A 21,256-nucleotide genomic window follows, 5' to 3' on the forward strand; every position below is an offset into this window, starting at 1 on the left:
CGGAATTAACATTCCGTTGTCAATTCACCGCTGGATGTCTCTCCAGGTCGTGTTGGTCATGGGGGTGGTTTGCCCAAACTTCATCGTGCTGGTTAGGCCAGGCTGGTGAAAGAGGGAAGCCTAAGATTGGGTCTGTGGTATCAGTTGCCACTGATGTTAGCCATAGCTGAGAATCTAACCGAGGTCTCAGAGTTAAACGTGCAGTGTGCGAACCGCTGCGCCACCACTCCACCATGGCCACTTAACCTGGGTTGAAATTATGCGGGTAATTATTTTTTACGCATGGTAGTTATATTTGGCTTTGAAAAAGACGTTTAATGTATGTGTGCCTGCTTTTCTACACCTGAAATCCCTTTACAAAATAATGGGAAAAAAATCATTCAAGAGAAATTGATGCAAAATCACGGACGAGCCAGGGAGCGATGGCTCTTGTTGTGGCAAAATTCCATTTTGTACGAAACTCTTGAGAAACACAAAGCCACATGGCTCTCAAGCACACGTGACTCGCATGCACACGATGTGACGCCCGCACTTCCCAAAGACCAAGGCAAATATCCCTCGTATAGCCTGGTCAGACTGTTGGGGCAAGCGCTGTTACAGAACACCTATTGAAGGCCGTCATAGCACACGAAGGGGTGGGTGGCCACCACCACCTCTTCCGAGTGCTGTTCCTTTATACATCGCACCAGGTACTTATTTGAGGCTGAGTCGATCTAGGGGAGGCCCAGGACCGGCTCAGATAATCGTCACTTGTGTTGTTGGCCATGGGAGGGGAATCGAACTCGGGTAGTTGAGTTTCTAGCGCCGCACGCTAGCCGCTCCCCCATTTCCCACATGCGCACACCCACACACCCACACAGCTCGCACCCAGCCAAGAGCATTCACTGCGCCTGCTTGAAGGCTTCCGAATGTTTAAAGAGAGACTAGAGCTGCCACTAAAGCCCTTGGCAAGTAAAGTATTTCTGTGTAATTCCATTCCATAATTGAAACCAGAAAGCAAGACTATATATATATTGATTCGAGTATTGTATTGAGCAAAGAAGAACCAATTGTGTAGAGAGTTTAACGCTATCCTCCGGGAGTAAGGATTCACATTCCTTAATCAATTTAGTGATGGTAATTTTAAGTAGTGTATTGTATGAATCTCACTGCAGCATTTAGCAATGTTGGTACAGTATATTCCCATTTCAATATTTTCACTCCCATTAAGCTTCATTATAAATGCTCGGCATTATTGATTCATTGCTTCCTCAATTATGGATGATGTATACAACTTCTACAAGGCGAATAGAATGGTCACGCAACATTTCCTTTTACGCACGTGAACAGGCAGTCACAAATAGACGTAAATAATGATTCCTTCCATAGAGGCTGCATAAACCGTTTTAGGTTATTTTTCACTCAAGTGCCATTGCATTAAATGACAGTATCGAACATTTCAATGATGTTTAATTTGGAGACCTCAAAACCACACACACATTGAGAATAGAAAGGGGCTACAGAAGAGGCTACACGTGCAGCAAACACAACGGTCTGGCTATCTTCAAACAGACAACAGGAATGTTTGGCAGAAGTGAACAGCCAAGCCCTTGCCTGTGTTTAAATGTGTGGCTCAGGGTTTTGTAAACGATGACTCAGACGAGAGACGGTGCTTTCATATTACCATATCTTTGCCTTCATTATCACTATCCATAATCAATCCACTGCTGGATGAAGACCTCCCCGAGCGACTGCCAACAAAGATTTAACAATCCATCGAGCACCGCAGCTCGTGCGTTATGATAAATGTATTTGTTATGATATAGGATACATTTGAAATAAAAATAACAAACTATAACTATCAGCCCTGATCAATCCGCTGCAAGATGAAGGCTTCCCAACACTGTGTTGATCACCGAAATTAGTTTTGACCATACTTCGCCACGTCAGTGCAGGTTTGTGACGGGAGTGCTCAGGACCGGTTCGGACATTACTCGTCACTCTAGGCAGCTTTTGCCAAGAATCAAACTCAGTTCACGGGGGTTCCCACTGCGGTACGCTAACTACCGTGCCACCGCTCCGCCCCAGCATACATTTTCGTTTTCGAATAATGAGAGGGCTTCATAATTTTGGACAACGCGTGGCATTGAGATGCCCTCATGTGACTGGTCAAATGTTGCAAACAACAAAAAAAACAAGCACAATTGTTTATTGTCCAGGAATTCCAGAGCGAGGGCCCCGAGTCGGTTTCCCATAGATGCAGAATATTGCAACTGTACGTGGAACGGACGAGGAAGCTTCACCCCAGCGTATCAGCCACGGCGCACTCCTGTGACCACATGACCTGCCATGGAATTTCCGGCCACAATGCCAGGTGGGATTGAGATCCACCATCAGCAAATCACATTTCTGTGCCGTGGTCGCAAGAGCCATATAGAATGAAAAGCAGCAGGGTTGAATGTCGAGTTCTGCAGCGGATTTCGTTCATGACCTACGCGAATTACTAAATGATGTATGGATCAAGGATGGCCTGTGCTCCCCATTGCACGTTAAATAAAACAAGCATTTAGCTTTTTTGAATACAGTTACTCGACCAAGTCTTTCCCTTAGAAGAACATCCTTTATTGTTGAGGTTTCCCCATGAGGCTTCTACTGGCTTTATAACCTTGAAAGCATTTATGCTCTGCATTATTCCTCGTCTACGTTGTATAAAAGGCAACGTGCTACAATTGGCTGCGTGTAATTATGAATTTTGAAATATCTTGAAATGTAATGTTGCAGATTATTTTGAATTAATCTAAAAATATAAAACTTCAAAAGTATTTAAAATAAACAGTTACGCAGTTATGCTCTATCTTAACAATCATCTTCATATGCTCAGAATGTATTTTTCTGAACAAATATGTTCACTACCAGGAAACTGGCATCGTTTAAATCACTACGCATCTGCGGCCACAACCACCATGATACATTCCTTCTAACATTATATAAATATATCACATATTTCGTGGTTTAACCATGCATTAAACGTTAAACAAAACCCACGTGTAGAACTTTGCCGAGGCGGGCTCAGAGAGCGCCAACTTGACACCCAATTGAGGGCTCTCTTGCCATAGCACAAGCGCTGCAAGGCATTTTCAAGTACGGACAATAAGGAACGGCAATCAAACGGTAATCCACATTTGCTCATATGACAAAAAAGTTGTTTCCGCTCGTGACTTGTGGCTTCTGGCACCAGCAGCATTGCAGACAAGTCCCTCTGGCATGGATCATCGTCCTCAAAATCAGGAGCAGGCGTCCCACGGACCCAGACAGCATGTGTGGTTTCATCGCTCGAGTGAGACGCTGCCCGTTATTTCACCTCCCTCTACAGACACAAGATAGCGGCGCTGAAAGGCAGTCAGTGCACGGCTGCCACGCTGATATATTTCACTGTGGGAGGCGTGATAAATGTTTTGTATGCATTGTGCTACACGACATAAATAAGCCAAAAAGGGATATAGTTATTTTCTAAAAAGGGAAAGTTACTAAAAGCTACAACCTGCAGCTGTACGTATTCTTGGTGGCACCAATTACTGCAGAGATAAAGGCGAGACCAATTTTTTTTTTAATCGGACCCAAAAACCCACGAGTGAACTTTTTGTAATCCTTTTGTGGTATTCTTTCATACATTATCCAACGAACAGAGCGAGACGAAGCGACAAACGTGTGACTGGGTTAGTGAAAATTTTACGCGGCAGTCAAACACGCATTCATCATATGCATCTGCAGATGAGCACGAGGTGCTGTGCACGACACCCACGTTCACAGAGCCTTAACGGGACAAGGTGGCAGAGGCTCGGGCTCATCCACCTATTACGCTCATGCCTTAAGCAGGTACAGATCAATGCAGACAATTACAAGGTCACAGGAGCCAGTTATAAATCTGGCACCATGCAATGCAGTTGCAGTACGAGGGCACTTGTTGCTAAATTTTGCTCTCTAAGAGGCTTCATAATATTCAATGTTTGTGACAATTTGGGGAGGTCTTTATGAAGCAGGGGATTCATCATGGCTGCTGATGATTGTTAAAATATACATACAGCAATTAATTCATAGCGGATACAGCTGAACGTATTCGAATGTGCAAATAATATGAATATTTATGTAATTATATACGCAAATATGCTGAAGGCACATGATGGCATCTTTTTTTTTAAAACACTAAACGAAACTGATCGGCCAACCTACTTCCAGATAATTTACTTAGGCTGATTAAAACACTGTATGAACAAATGTCCTTATATCTGGGATCATTGAACCAGTTACACAAGTTAATCCCAAAACAAAGTGTAGGTACAAATTCTAAACACTTAAAAAAGCAGAGCATCCTTCTACTGCCTCCAGTTAATTAAACCTGGCTTAGCAGATCAGCTTTGGTGCCTAAATAGTTGCCTTACAACGGAAACCGGAGTGAATGCGTCCTCTGTTTTTCTGCGTACAGGACTACGTGCCTGACGTTACCATGTTGTATAAAAACAGACAATTCCAAGAGCATGAGCAGGAGACGTCATCATAATACGGTGCGCTCATTTTAACGCAATCATTGCCATCCATTGTCACCAGAAACGAATTCACTGTGAGCAAATATGGAAACTTGGTACCACAGACACAAAAAGTAACAGACTCATGTACTTCCAATGAAAACAGTCTTTTTTTTATGTGTTTTACGAACAAATGATTGGTCTACAGAGCACACAACCTCAGGCAGTCATGTGACCTCTCTATCTGCGATCTCAGTTGCCTTGGTGCTGGTAAGGCATTGAGGCACCCACCTGCCCATAGTCGCTGGTGAGCTCGACGGTGCCAGCTCTTGAGGGGCCCACGGTGCATGGCAGAGTCTGGTCCCCGTCCCGCAGCCACACACGGGCGCCCTGGCAAGGAGATGGCACATGGGGCAAGCATGGGGTGAGCACAGGGTGAGTATGGGGGTGAGAATGTGGGACACGGCACCAGCCGTTGCAAAGCACTGCTCACTTTTTGGGTGACTACTTGGGCATGATGAGAATGGATGTAACATCTATCAGACAGTGTGCATACTCCTCGGCAGTATATTGCCTCTTTTTGAGTCTTTAAATAGCTTTTACAATATTATGCCATTGTCCCAAACACCTTTTTGTCAGGAGTTGAGACTCAGAAGTCTAGTCAAACACTTTCATGCATGATCTTTGCCCATAGTTTAATAAATTTAAAGGTGGCAACCCGAGTTGCTCACCTTCGTTAAACTCCAACCAGGCCTCACTAATGCTGCGTCCACAGAACCGCTCTTTGTGGTAGTTAAACGTTAATTCCATGAATGTTACATCAGTTATGGCACAAACAAGCAGACGGATTATTATCTTGTTAAACGCATGGGGATTTTTACGTTGCCTGTAACTGGACCGTACATTTTTTTTTTCACAAGACAATAATACGCTGTGCTGGTTTTTTTTCATGAGCAACATAATGCATTGGTTTATGAAATTGTGCTGGGTAATACACGTTTCGCAGCGGGAAAGGGCCTTAATGTTTAATCCACTCTAATGGGCTTTATTTTTTTGTAACCTTCTGTCAATGCATGAATGGAGGAAGGCCTTTCCATGCTGTGTATGTTGTGGAGGTTATTTGACCATACTTCACCATGCTGGTCAGTGTAGGTTGTTGGTAATAGATTGGGATGGGGCAGTGGTGGGGCGGGGGGGAGGTGTGGGGGGGAAGCAGGACCAGTTCAGATATCACTCACCAATGATGTTCGTCATGGCCGGAAATCAAACTCACGTCGCTGGGTTCGTGACACATTGCACTAAACCACTTCGCGTACCCCTTGACAATGGTTTATAGTTAATTGGACAAAACATTTTCCACTATTATGTTTTCATTCGCATTCCCGTATATAGCAGCTAGAGTGAGTGTGTGAATGACATAATATGTGAATGTCTTCAGTGCTTTCAGCCAGGACTGTGGGGGTCGGCGACCCAGAAAAAAATTCCCCACCCATCTCGCCATGTGTTGCCCTCTCCCAGTCTACGAGCGACCTAGGAAATGTGCCGTGCAAAATTAACCTCCAGGTGTAGTTGTTGAATGGCGGTCGTCCGACAAAATAAAATCGAGTATACAACATATATCACACATTACATTGTTATATTACGCTTACAATAATGTGGTATCTCATAAATAAATAACTGGTGGTGCGCATGATAACTAGACACATGCGGAAAAGAGTTGTAGAGCTCATCGGATTCCTCCAGTATAAATAAAGCGTATGATTATATCAATATCGCACATTTATAACGGTAAGTAAAAATGTAATCCGAATATATTTTTAGACCACCGAGAAAAAAAACAAGAGCGGCCATATTAGTCACGAGCCAGCACTTCTGGCAACGCTGTGTCAGAAAATAAATGACGAGGCCAGCGGATGCCTCCCTCGACTGGAAGTCACTTGTGCAGTGCAGAGCATTTCCCCTCCGCTGGGAGGCTGTCTCGAAGACTCGCCACCCAGAATTGTGTCACTACAGCTCGTCTCTCTCTGTCATGGCAGTGACATCACTTCTGCTGTGCATTTGTGTTGCAGGAACGCTTTCTATGCTGGGTGGCAGCTGCTTGTTTCGTTAAATGTCGTGGATAATAACCAAAAAACACTGCACCGCTGGAGCAGTCAATTATATAGAAATCGCAGTCTGCTCTTCCCCGCTGCCGGACGCCGTGGAATAGATGGCGGTTACCCACACTTTACCCCACCACAAAAGACCTCCCAATCGATTAAATGCGCTATACTCTTTTACACTGCTGGATGGACAGAAGCAGTGGCGGTGGTGGGGGGGGGGGGATTAAAACAATTCCCATTGTAATTAAACCGATGTGCTATCACACCCCATGGCAGCGTCTCAGGATCAGTCAATATATTTCAGTTGAAAAGTGTTCCAGTCTGCGTTCCTGCTACGGTCAGTCTCTAGTGAGTAACCGCGGTAGGAAACATTAGAGTGTAAGAATCGACTGCAATGGAAAGAGGATATAAGGGCATAAGGCCACGTTGCTCATTATAGTAACTGTGAACAATTAAGAGTATTAAAATACAAATAAAAAACCAATTGCACTTCCTGCCTTTGTAGAATAATAATCGTGCAAAATGAAGTTAAAATAAACTATTATTCACAGAGGGCGATTGCAGTCTGTTTATGACATTGTCAAAATAAAACAAGGAGTAATAGGACAGCTAATTGCTGCTAAATTACTGCCGTGTGCAGAAATTCCGAAAACGGACAATTCGTTGAGTAAAAATAAACATAATAAACACTTAATGTGATGCTCACAAAGTGCTGAATGTAATTTTCTCAGAAATGCGGCCGATTGTTTTTCGGGACCTCAGGGTGTAACTGTACAGTAATAATACAGATACGCATTCTAGCAAATCATTGTATTACTGCATAGGTTACTCTGTTGCGCAGCACAGCTCTCCGATGTGTTTTTGAGTTGTACCACGTGTTGTCCAGCAGAATGATCGACTGAATTTCTATCTTTAGGAACTGAATTTTCCTGAAAAAGCTCCCAGCACATGAAGTGAAATGTTGGACATCATACCGAACACGTGGTTACAACTCGAAAACACATCACAGAGCTTAGTTATTTTAACGGTTAAACGTATTTTCTCTCTCGCTTATTGTATTAGATATGTTTTTGTTATTACTGAATTATACACATATCTTAACCTCATTGCCCAAATAGAGTAACAATAGCATTAATAATGCAATTGGAGTACAGTACTTTGAAAACATGGATTTAAACAAAAGAAGGTTTGTTGCCAAAACCACTTGAGGAAAGTTGGACGGATCCCTTGGCTGGCTGGCTGCCTGACATCACTTTCGGAGGCAATGATAATCATAGATGTTGAAACAAGGGACAGTTTGGGATAAAGGTGGTTTTGGTTGCTCAGATGCCCATGCCATGTCGTGGCAATGAGCCAGCAATCTCTGCGCTCTTCGGCTCAGATTCAGGGAGCCAACTGTGCTTGAGAGCCAGGGCTATCGAGTCGGTTAATGGTCTCAGCCACTAATATTCTGGTTGTATTGATATGCTACGAAAACACTCCTTTGCTGGGCATATTAAAAGTAATAATATGACTTTGAAACCCCCCGCCCACCTCCTACGTATTTCACAAGTAGGTCAAATCACATATCTGCATTTCCCATAAATATGCTAAATTCCTCTTGATATGCAAATTATTTTGTCAAGGCGCTCTTCCACCTCCAACCCAGCTTAAATATACGCTCCAAGCGTGGTGGTGTTTCATTCAGACGCTGTCTCCCCGACAGACCTGGTCTTCACCTGAGGACGGCTGCTTGCGTTATGGCCGAAACGTCGTGAGAATTATTTTATTATGTTTTATTTTTATTATTTTATTATTTCCCTTCTACGTGACTTTACCGAAAGAACCAAGAAGATATTAAAAGTACGCACCGATTGCTGAAGGCAAGGCCTGAGCAAAATTAATTTAGAAGTAGTTCTGTGACGTCATTTTCAATCTCCGACACAAGGTTGCGCAATGATAGCTGTGCCAGTTCCAAAAGTGAATTTCTTCATCTCATTACATGACACCTATAAACACAATGGGGTTTGTACAATTTTGTGGGAAAAATTATATCTTTTATTGGAGGACATGGCAGTTGGAAATAAACTTGGGTTACCAGGGCGAATGACCAGGCCACTAACCCTCACTGATCACCCTATTAAGATTTGTAGTTCAACAATGTGACATGATGTCAATGTAATTCTATATCAAAATACTGTGCACACAAACATTATTTTATATATAAATCATAGAGTTATATGTAATGTAAATATCGTATACAGGGCAGCCTACTATTAATGCGTTTCTATTTAAATAAATATGACAATTTTGTAGAAGCTGCTGCATGATGCGCTAGTCGTTCTGCCCTGGATTTAATGGTTCTTCTGAATCCTAGTGATTATTATGGCACTCTGGTTATGATTATCAGGCAACCACAACACCCACACAATTTGCGTGCTGCGGTGAACTCGAATGACAAGGTCAAAACTGCGTTAACATGTGATGATGCCTATAATATTTACAGTATGCATACATAACCATTTACAACTAGATACACAAACTGGCCAGGTAACACACATCAATACAACACTCATTTGAATGTATACAGCATTTAAATGCCACCGCATCTCAAAGCACTGTAGGAAAAGGAAGACATTTGTGTTATGAGATTGTGGGGAAGAGGAAGGGGTTTTTTTAAGTGAAAGGGGGAAGTCAGGGGGAAGACAGTACAGGGAGAGAAGAATTGTGTACGGCAAAAAGACGTAAGAATATATGAGCCATGGGAGCTCGGCTGGACGACGACCGAGAGCCCAAGTCATCTCTACAATCCCCGGCAAGTCGCGGCACCTCACACGCTCGGCCTGTTTATTCGGCACACATGGGACGCGGAGGAGGGCCGGTTAAGGTTCGGGGATTCGGTTCGGCGAGGGGGGTTCGGCCGGGACCAGGGAGACATTGAATGGGCGGAATTGGGGCATAGAATTGTGGCTGCTTCGGCGGGTTCGTCCGTTGTTACGGGATCTATTGATGGGGTTGAGATTAGGGTGTTAGTGGACACGGGGGCATCGGCAACTATTATATCGGACCTCATTTATAATATTCTTCCGGTCCAATGTCGTCCGCTGCTTCCAGTGGATGTGCCATTTTACGCCGCTAATGGGGGATCGTTGGGCATTATCGGTCAGGTTAGGGCGTCCATTTGCATTGGAGATATCAAATTGTCGGGACCCGTTTTCGTTTCGTCTTCTTTGGCAGTTCCGTGTCTTTTGGGCACTGACTTTTTGGCTAAAATGCCCATTAAAATTCTTATCGATCAACGATGCATTGAACTGCCATCGGGTCGCCGGATTTCATTTTTGACGGGCCCTACTGACATTCGGACGGCGTGCGCTACGATACAAGCGGTGGCGACGCAGACAGTGCAAGTGCCCCCGGGTTCACAGATGTTGATTCCCCTCCGGTTGCGGAAACCATGGGTGAGGGAGGCTTCGGGACAGAGTATGCTTTTGGGTCCTTCTAACAAGGCTGTCGGGGGTCTTGATTTATCGGTGGCTCACACTTTGGTGCGGGCTGACAGGGATCCGTTTGTGATGGTTTTGAACGCGGGGTCGCGACCAGCTGTCATTCCGCAGGGCACCGTGCTGGCTCACGCGGCGCAGGTCCCTGGGGATGATGGGTTGGTTGCGCAGGTGGGCTCGAGCCCCGCGCGGAACGTTGAGCCAAGGGAAGACCTTGAGTGGGTCCATTCGTTATGTGCCGCCTCGGACGATTTGTCGGCGGCGCAGTTGGGTGCGCTGCGCGAGTTGCTCATTGAATTCTCTGATGTATTCAGTAAACATAAGTATGACATTGGGTGCACGGATTTGTTGCACCATCACATTGAAACGGGCGATGCGGCGCCGGTCAGGCTAAATCCCTTCCGACTGAGTCCCGTGGAGAAGGAACATGTTCAGTCGGCTGTTAACGATATGCTAGAAGCCGATATTATTTCGCCCTCCTCTAGCCCGTGGGGAGCGCCTATTGTGCTGGTTAAGAAGCAGGACGGGTCCCTGCGATTCTGCGTTGATTTCCGTCGCCTGAATAAGATCTCTGTGGCTGACGCGTATCCGCTCCCCAGGATGGATGAGTCCCTCGATGCATTGTCTGGTGCGCGATATTTTTCGACTCTTGATTTGTTATCGGGGTTTTGGCAGTTGCCGCTCGACGAAGAGTCGAAACCTAAGACAGCATTTCGGACTCCAGGGGGGCTGTTCCAGTTTAACCGGTTACCCATGGGACTTCACTCCTCTCCAGCGACGTTTCAGCGACTTATGGAGCTGGTTTTGTCGGGCTTGCAGTGGGATACATGCTTGATTTATATGGACGATGTCATTGTTTTCAGTAAAACGTTTGAGGAACACCTCCGGCGATTGAGAGGGGTGTTCTTGCGAATGCGATCGGCTAAGTTGAAATTTAAACCGGCCAAATGTCACCTCCTTCGTAGTTCCGTTAGATACTTGGGTCACATTGTCGATTCTTCGGGGATCTCCACCGATCCCGCGAAGACGGATTGTGTCGGTTCGTGGCCGACACCTACGTCCGTTTCCGACGTGCGTAGTTTCATCGGGTTTGCTTCTTATTATCGGCGGTTCGTTGAGCACTTCGCCACTATTGCAAAACCCTTGCACGCTCTAACGGCGAAGGGAGTGAAGTTCAAATGGGGACCGGAGGAGGAGGCCGCGTTTCGCTCCCTCCGGGACGCCTTGGTGGGTGCCCCACCCTTGTGTTATCCCGATTTTGCCAGTCCCTTTTTGCTGGACACGGATGCTAGCAACACGGGCATTGGGGGGGTGCTATCCCAAGTCGTTGGGGGTGTCGAAAGAGTTGTCGCCTACGGTAGTAGGGTGTTGTCTCCGGCGGAGCAGCGCTACAGTGTCACCCGTCGCGAGCTGCTTGCCATTGTTTTTTTTGTGCAGCAGTTTAGGCCATATCTTTATGGTCGTCACTTTACAGTCCGAACGGACCACGCGGCGCTACAGTATTCATTGAGGGTCGCCCAGCCCTCGGGCCAGTTGTCGCGTTGGTTGGAAGTCCTCCAGGACTATCAGTTTACGACTACGTACCGTAAGGGGTTGCGACACACGAATGCCGATTGCTTGTCGCGGTTGTTGCCTTGTGATGAATGCGCGTGTTTGTCGGGATCGGCGCGCTGTAAACCGACGCTTGCGGGGGAGATGGGGGCACTGGCTGCGACAGCGGGCGCACCGATCGGGGATGATTCCACTGCCTCTCAGGGTCGGGACTCGCTGCTCTCGCTGTCGCTCAGCGAATGGGGCCGCCTCCAGATGGCGGACAGCTCGCTGCTAGCATTGCGCCGCAAGGTTGGGGGTCCCGAGGGGGACCAGGAGCGTACCGGCTCCTATGTACTTGAGCGGGGCGTGTTATTGAAATGGGACAGTTTGTCCCGGCGGAACGCACTCGTGGTGCCTTCCGCTGTGAGGGGGAGGGTTGTCTTGGCGGCACACGAACGCCTCTTGCACTTGGGAGTTAACAAGACGCTTGCCCTGCTTCAGCGTGACTATTACTGGCCGGGAATGGGAAGTGATGTGGTGCATATTCTGAAGGGGTGCGTTGAGTGCGCCAGGCGTAAACCACCGGCCGTGGCAGCTAATCCACCGCTGCAATCTATTCAGGTCTCGCGTACCAACGAGCTCGTTGCACTCGATATTTTGGGGCCCTTCCCAGTCACGCCGAGAGGGAATAAATATTTGTTAGTGGGGGTCGAATACTTTACCCGATGGCCTATGGCGTGGCCTCTCGCTAACCAGTCGGCAGCGGCTGTGACGGATGCCTTCGTCCAGGGCTATGTCCTGGACAAGGGGGCTCCCGAACGCCTGCTGACCGACCAAGGTAAAAAATTTTCGAGTAAATTGTTGCAAGAGGTGTGCGATCTGTTGGGTACCAAGAAGGTGCGTACCTCCCCGTACCACCCGCAGACTGACGGGATGGTGGAGAGACTCCACAAAACCTTGACTTCCATGCTGTGCCAGCAGGTGTGCGAGGCACATGTAGATTGGGACCTGCAGGTCCCGGGAGTCCTTGCCGCGTATAGAATGGCCCCCCATGCAGCTACGGGGTTTTCCCCATTCTATTTGATGTACGGTCGGGAAGCTGACCCGCCAATAGAAACGCAACTTGGCCTGTCCGCCCCACGAACTAATTCTAATTTGGCAGAACATATTAAGTTTAATATTCACAAGCTGACAGAGGCGAGGGAGGCCGCGCGGCTTAATTCGCGGGCTCGCCAAATTGCTAATGAACGGTTGCGGGCACGGAAGGTGTCCATGCACGAATGGAAACCAGGTGACAGGGCCTGGCTGCATTGCCCTCAGGCACCCTTGGCTACGTCGCCTAAATTGTTGAGACCGTGGAGGGGACCCGTGGAGGTCGTGCGCGTTGCACGGCCCCAGTGCGTTCAGATAAAGTGGGGAAAGCGCCGGTGGTACGTTCACCCCTCCCGACTGAAACCGTTCTCGCCTCCATATGGCCTCCCCTTGTGTCGTGATGGCCGGGCGTGTGACGTGACCGGCGACCCAGAGGGGGAAATGTCTCTGCCTGATCCACACGTATTTTCGCCTGATCTGCTCCCAGGTGTCTCGGAACTGACAGCTGCCGATCACCGGCGGCCGGATCTCCGTGGCGGGGCCGGCCCTTTCAGGCCCGTTCCGCGCCGTCTGGAGCAGCCGGAACCGCCGGACGGTCGTCAGTGTCCCGCCCCATACGATGGACCAGCCAGACGGACTCGCGCCAGGTCGTGCTACTTTGCATGACCTGCCTCGTGAGGAGTCGGGGCAGTTGGAGCGCCTCGTCACTGCGTGTAGTCGCAGGGACGTGGGGCGCGTTCGTTTCGAATTTGCTCGTATCGTGTTATTGTTGACTTTTCGGGTTCATTGTCAATCTGTACATAGTTATTCTTGTTGTTGTTGTTGTTGTGTTATGTTACGGGGCACACTCGGGGGGTTACGGGGTTTTTTTTGTTGGTTGTCGTTTTATCGTCGCGGTTGGTTGTTGTTAGCAGCCGGGCCGGCTGCGAGCTATGTGGGAGGGGGTGATGTAGTGGTGATACGCGCTGGGTGTATATGTCGTGTGCCAGCGCGTATGTACGGGTGTGTGTGTGGTGACGCGCGCTGACGGGGAGGAGCAGGCGTCAGTGCGCGGGTGGGGGTAGTGCTGCTGATTGGCTGTGTGCCGGTGACGCGCCCAGAGGGAGTGATCGGGTAGCAGCGCGGTGTGATTGGTCGGGGAGTGGAAACACGCGCTGAGCGGAACCGGATCGTAGGGATAGCGCGTGGGGATTGGGTAACTGAGGAGCGGTGCCGACGTTGAGGTCCGCATCCGCTCCGTCTCCCGGGAAGAAGGGGTATATAAGGTGATGCACAGAGGAGCAGGGGCAGAAGTGGAACCATCTAAGAATGAAGACGAAGGTGCAGAGATAGAGCCCGGAGAGGAGAGTAATGGAGAGTAGAGGAGAGTAAGGTATAAGTGTGTAGCCAGTGAGAGAGAACGGTCTACACGAGCTGAGTAATGTATAGTGTGTAGCCAGCGAGAGAGAACGGTCTACACGAGCTGAGTAATGTATAGTGTGTAGCCAGCGAGAGAGAACGGTCTACACGAGCTGAGTAATGTATAGTGTGTAGCCAGCGAGAGAGAACGGTCTACACGAGCTGAGTAATGTATAGTGTGTAGCCAGCGAGAGAGAACGGTCTACACGAGCCGAGTATGCATACGGTGTAGCCAGCGAGAGAGGAAGGTCTACACGAGCCGAGTATGCATACGGTGTAGCCAGAGAGAGAGATGCAAAGTCTACACGAGGCGAGTGGAGAGTGTAGCAGAGGCGCAGAGTCTACACGAGGCGAGAGAGGAGTGTAGCCGAGGCGCGGAGTCTACACGAGGCACAGAGAGCCGGCAGCACAGAATCCAGAGTCAAGAGAAGCGCATTGTGAAGAAGAGAGGCCACGCGTTGTATTGTTACAAGTCAAGATTTAATAAAAGAAGTGTGTTCCCGTCAAGGAGTTTCCTGCCGTCATTTTCCAATACTTCAGTAGTAAAGGAGACAGGTGATGAAGGCTTGGATAGAGCTCTTTATCTGCAGAGGGAGGAAGAGAGTGGTGGGTGTAGGGATATCTCACAGGTATATAAAGTATACTGAACATATTTCAAACCGTACATAGCCAACCGTGTTAATCGGAAGTTGAGTTGTGAGAGGAAAAATAGTATTCACCATTTAGGATGACACCCAGGTTTTAGAAAATCTTGGCAAGTTTAACACCAGTGTTTCTGAGGAGTGCGTTGTAGGTGGAGGCATTATTGAGGACTGATTTCCTGCCAATGATAAAGACTCGTGCGTTTGGTGCATTGAACGCGATAACGGCAGAGATTATCCACAACGCGGTGTAAAAGAATGGACAGCGATTAGGCTGGATATGTAAAGCTGTGTGCCATCAGTATAGAAATTATGATCAATATTACCAAACAGAAGAAAGTATGATTGAGTATATCTATATGCAAACACAGACGATCACACAACTCACAAATCGATGTGATTACACACACACACCAAGGCTCACCACTGATAGAAGACGTGGGAGAAGAGCCACAAGCATTTTCACAAATACTGTAGACACATTTACCCCTGTGGTCACGATTTTCTGAAATAAAACCCCCTGCTGGCAAGTGGAGGTCTAATGCAATGGACTGCAGGGCAGTGATACGAGCCTGGACATGGTATCTATTCCGTGCTCCAATTCTTAAAAGATAACCGCAAAATAATATATTTGTGTTTTGATGACGTTCTGCAAATGCTGCGTTTTTATAGTATGTACCAATCCCCTTGTGAATGTATTTCATGTATAAATACTGTGATGAAATATTTTACTTCCATGTAAAAAAACTATTATTTTATATTGTAGTTTGCATTGGACATCTACCAATTAGGAACACTTGCTCTATGCACCATGCACCAGACCGTACAATATCTGTATGGGGATGGAGCTGCTGCAAAGTCGGTAGTTCACTGCACTATGAACCCGTTGAACAGAGTTCAATTCCCCCACCATGGCGAAGCATCAGTGGTGAGTGATACTGGTAGGAACCTCCTGGTTACACCAGCCCACAGGGGATTATTGTGTCCGTCCATCGTGCAGGGAGGGGCTGGGTGGGGAGGGAGGGGCTGGGTGGGGAGGGAGGGGCTGGATGGGGAGGGGAGGGCGGGGAGGGGCTGGGTGGGGAGGGTGGGGCTGGGTGGGGAGGGGAGGGTGGGGAGGGTGGGGCTGGGTGGGGAGGGGAGGGTGGGGAGGGGCTGGGAGGGGGGTGGGAGGGGTGGGGTTGGGTGCGGAGGGGCTGGTCACCCCGTGGTGCCCTGATAAAACTCAACGTTTAACCTACTCACGCCGGCTTGTGCCCGCCCTCAGTCGGGCATATTTGCGGAATACACCACGCCGCCGTTGACCCTGGCCATTGACCGAGAAACCCAACGTTCCTACCAACTCCCTCCGCAGAAATGTGTTATTCCGGTCCTGGCTCCACCTTACCCCTTCTCCAACCCGCAGACTGCTAATTTTATCCAATTAATTCCAGACCACAGCACAGTACTTACACCATCTTTAACTGCGCTGAATGTGGATGTTAGTAATGTGTTTGATGTTTTCTGTAAGTTATCTTTCATATGAATTATATATTCATAAATGGATCACTTCCATATAAACTGACTTTTCATGTAGGAGGTAGACAGTTTAATGTTAGTCTACAATAAGAAGACTTAAAAGCGGACAAAATGTACAAAGTTATAATAAAAAAAAATATAAGCTTCATCTAATTTTCTCCCACGAGAACTTGAGCATGTTTGTTCAAAGCAAAGTGAAGGATGCACGCTGATGTGACGGGGGACCCGCATTCTGTGAAATCGCCAAATCCAGCAACGGCTTATATCTGACAACCACAAGTGCAACCAGCCTCAGCTGTTTGCGTTGATATTGCTCAACTCACAGCAACTATGGTTGACACTGATATGTCCATTTTACGGTAAAACAAATTGTGGGCGAGTGTTGTCACATTGGTCAGTAATTTTATTTCGGGGAAGGCCCGTTGAGCTTAAGAAACTCTTTTCCATCGTGACCCAGCCAAAGTGGCTGAGCACGTTACACGGGAAAGAAATGTTTACAGGGTTTTATCGAACAAACGATACAACGGTGCAAGCACATTACATGCAAAAGGGAGGGTTTACAGAGCTTGTATAGAATCAAAACAGGGCCAGTTCATAAACAGGACTAATACATAATAGGAATAATAGATGATAATGATATGAATAACCGTAACTATGTACATTGGAAATCTAGCATTGAGCACTGTAAGAGAGCCTTACTCAGAAAAATGCAATTTTCATTAATTTGATTCTGTAAATGTTTATATGTAACAATTGAATAATTAGCAAAAAAAATGCTACACTGACACTCAGAAGCATTTTGCGCTGATAAACGGGTATGAAAGAGGATTTGAGTGCCTCTCGCATCTGCCCAGACATTCTCAACTTATATCCAATGTCAACGCGATGCACGTCACCAACTTAACTACAAACCACGGGTTTTTTGCGCCCGTCTGGGTTTCGGTTGTGATAAGTTATAAATGCATATCAATCCACAGCCATTTCCCACCCACACCAAACCCACCGAGAGGGAAGTTGATAACACCGTATGGTGCAAAGGATAAACTGCTGTTGTTTTTATGATGCCAATACAGCATAAACGATAGCTACTACTGCAATTATTGTATTTTAACAGAGTAAAACAAATCCAGTACATGCATTTTTACCTTTGCAAAGTGCATCGCATCATATAAAAAATACACCCAAAGAGAAAAACTAAAACTTTAATCTAAATTATAGATCGTTACTTTAAATTTCTATCAAAGTAATTTTAGCATACAAATGTAAATTTACAAAGTGAAAGTGTGCAATTGGCATCCAGTGCCAACACATTTATAACAACGGTGCCATTGAACACTGACACGATGTAAGTCTCGAATCATGATGGAAAAAGAAAATCAATCTCTCTCCACCATTTACCACTCCATTAAGACAAATATGACGGTACAGTGGCATCCAGCTATATCCCAGGAAATTTTGCACCCCTTGCAACCAAAGCCATTTCACCAAAATGACTACAATTTGTTGAATCGACAAAATTACGCTTGTGGATCTTCCTTAAAGAACAAATTACTGGCTTCCAAAGTTTTACAGTTTTATATGTGTAAAAATATTTATTTAGAACAATGCGTGCAAAACATATAGCTTGTAGCTGAAAGTGGGCCAATGCACAAGGACCTTTTGGAATTATCCATTACGGGCACTGCACGTGATTAATGAAACATTCACAACGGTCATCTGAAAATCGAACATCCTTTACCTGGAAAAGTTTGGCATAAAAATAAAGTGCTTTGAATTAATTATGAAAGTGGTATCAGCAAACACAGCCGGGCCAGAAGGACACTGCCATATGCATACTCAGCAGTCGTTCCTGCATTTTCATAGCTGATTTGAAGGGATAATATGAGCTATTAACAAAAGGTCTTTTTATTAAACACAAAAGAAAAAAACATGGCAAACTCTCTCCACAATATAAACATTTATAGCACTATACTTATTATTATTATTTGATCAAATTACCCGGAATATTCCCAATCTCCTCAAATGTCATTACTGTACTGTACTAACATATAACCCACATATCTATGTGCCCCCACCTCCACCAACCCACACTGACCTTTGAATGCTCAAATAACCCCCATGACCAGCATGGTGTGGGGAGGCCCTCATTCAGCAGTGGATAGAATTGTACCGTTATTTCAGCTGGAGTGGTGGAGGAGTGGGCTGCGCATTTTGCTATGAACCTTGCGACGCGAGTATGGATTCCCAACCCCTGTTAACATCGTGGCCGAGCGAAACAGTGTCTGAACTTGTCCTGGTGCACCCCCCCCCCCCCCTACATTCATCCCCAACTAGCCATAGTGGTGAAGGTGAAACACACCCTATGGCCAACACTAGGAGAGCCTTTATCCAGTAGCAGATTTGCAAATTGATATAAACGATTAGTACAGTGCAATGCAATGTGTATATGCTGCAAGCACACCTTACCAATCGCAGTTGAGATATAAGTAATACATCCTCACATTATTTCAGTGCCTCCATCTTTTTGTTTCGAGGCACCCAAAATCACCCCACTGGCCCCTTCGGGTGCCCCCCCGGGTGCCCCCCGACCCTCAAATCCACTCATGGCACTTAACAATCTTGGTGCGTTGTTGTGTATTCTTGTGTTTTGTCGCTGCAACGTGGCACTGACGTTCCCCATGCACATTTTAAAAATGTATCATGCACGGTATCCATGTGAGGGCCTACCCCCCTACCATCTCCCAGTAGGCTTTGGCCTCCCCACCCCCTGGGAGGCGTGCGTGATCTATGGGTTGAAAACCACTGCATTACACAAAAGGGGGTTAAAGGCAATTTTTGTATACAAGCCCACTCGTAATATAAGCACACGTGGCCTCGCTGCCACGGAGTGTGCTTATATCCAGCTTTTGCTATGGTATTTTTGTAAAATATTATCATTCATTTCTGTACATTGGGAACATTCTACTGTGCAGTTTTACATTTCTTCCTTGGCAAGTTAGTACTGCATGGTAGAGTACTTCCAATATTGTAATGTATATGCCTTCAAAGTGTCTTGTATAACAACATCCTGTGTTTATATATATAAACTACACATTATGCATACATCTTTATTCAAAAACGATTTGTCCTACTGCTGAAAAAATGCAATGGTGGTAACATTCCATATCCAACGCTAGCAATGTAGTGCATAAAGAACATTGTTTTATATCTAATATTGCACAGAGTTGTTTATAATAGAAATAACAGAAGTCATCATCCATTACAAGTGACGAGCCTATGTTAGGAGTCTGGAACCGGAACCAGCTTTGTTTGGTATCCCTATCAAGAAGGAGACAAGGATCAAAACAATGTGCCAACAGCCAAAGCAGCAGCACATGGCAGCTAGCCATACAAATCAGCAGAGATAAACATAAGAGAAAGTACACACCCGGCCCTCTGTGTCAAAAACAAAAAAAAGCAGCTGGCTGAGCCCGGCTGCATTAAAGAAAGGAAATCTGGTTTGCCATTCCACTGGTTAAGGGCATCACTGGAGCAGCAGCGTGCGTGTGGCGGATGGGGGTTCGTAATAAATGCTTCACTTGGCACAATACAAGGAGATGCGCTGCTCCCTCTCCGATACCAAGCACAACGTCTGTGTCATTTCCCCAACCCATGTTTATTTCCCCCTGAAGCGCCGCGGAAAACTGCTGAAAGGAACACTGCGCAATTTGCTTAGTCTACAGGACAGTTGTTGATGCTAAACTTGGACATAGTTCAGTTGGCAGAGTAGCAGCGTTCCAGTCATAAAATCGTCGGTTTCATTCCCGGCCGTATTGACTCAGCTCATCAACCCCATGGGGGTGAGTGAAATTCCCGTCATGTGGTTAGTCGACATGTGACGATGCCATCGACTCATTGGATTAAAATATATTCTTAAGATGATGACTCGTGTCTGAAATAATTTACAATGTTCAGTATGCACATCGTTTTTTGTTACATTTAGGATAACACAGTGAACAAAATAGCACAACCGAGAATAACAAATATGAGCGAGATGGGAAATATAATGTAAATTAAAGATCATTGATTTTAGTTTACTCAATTGTGACCCTGAATGATGCAAATTTATAAAACTGCTGGGAATGGAGATATAGGAGGACGAAATTTTACTTGCCTAAGCATTGAAGCACTTCATATGAAATCGTGGAAGAGTTACTTGTCCCTACCAATACAAATGCAATGAATTCTATGCATTCATGTGAAATAAGAGCCATTGGAAATATGCATGTTTAGAGATTCACCAGCAGAGCACGGCTTATCTGACACCCCTACAGTTAGATGGAATGTTTATGGAGCACATTTCTAATTGACGCAGTGAATGATAAATCACAAATCTCTCTCTAGTTTCAAGGCATTTTTGGGCACGAGAGGTTTCTACTAAGATGTTTTTTTTGCCCACTCTCTCAGGTCGTTCCGCTCCCATTACAGCGACCTCGCCTTATGTTAATCCACTGACAAGAGACGATTTTTTCATTCGAGATTCATTCAGCACTGGCATAAACATGACCCCAGTGGGTACCTCCCCAGCGCACGAGGCTAATTGTCTCTGGCTGACACGCTTATCAGGAGCCATGTGGCAGGAGAAACCTGAGCTGTTTGAAAAGCCACTTGGTGCATCATCATCATTGTTGTTCTCGGATTTGCTCTTTTTGGAAAATTACCTGGAAGATTTTGTAACCTTTTTGTTTTGTCATAGACTATATTTTCCAAAAAAAGACACAACAAACAGTTATGCTTTTGGGGGGGGGAGGTTGAGTGAGGAGTGGTGGCAAAGCGGTGAACGTGATGCGGTTTAAACTCGGAGGAACTGCGTTTGGTTCCCAGTTGCATCTAAAACCAGTGGGGTTTGAGATCTGAACTGGTCCTCCCTGGGCCCCCCATTCACAAACATGCATTGACCAGCGTGGTGAAGTATGGTCAAACAACCCCCATGAATGATGCAGGATGGGGGG

At 46.3% G+C, this 21,256-nt stretch overlaps 1 protein-coding gene across 1 annotated transcript in view; it reads right to left on the reverse strand.

Annotated features, from left to right (window-relative positions):
• The window catches only part of MYO10 (myosin X), a 74,613-nt gene that overhangs the window by 45,536 nt on the left and 7,821 nt on the right, over positions 1–21,256 (reverse strand). The window contains exon 2 of the mRNA XM_078606660.1: positions 4,794–4,892. Coding sequence (XP_078462786.1) covers positions 4,794–4,892 — 99 coding nt within the window. The remainder of the gene's footprint in view (positions 1–4,793; positions 4,893–21,256) is intronic.

The sequence above is a fragment of the Lampetra planeri genome, chromosome 2 (genome assembly GCF_965212315.1).
Source record: "Lampetra planeri chromosome 2, kcLamPlan1.2.h2, whole genome shotgun sequence".
Classification (NCBI taxonomy): domain Eukaryota; kingdom Metazoa; phylum Chordata; class Hyperoartia; order Petromyzontiformes; family Petromyzontidae; genus Lampetra; species Lampetra planeri.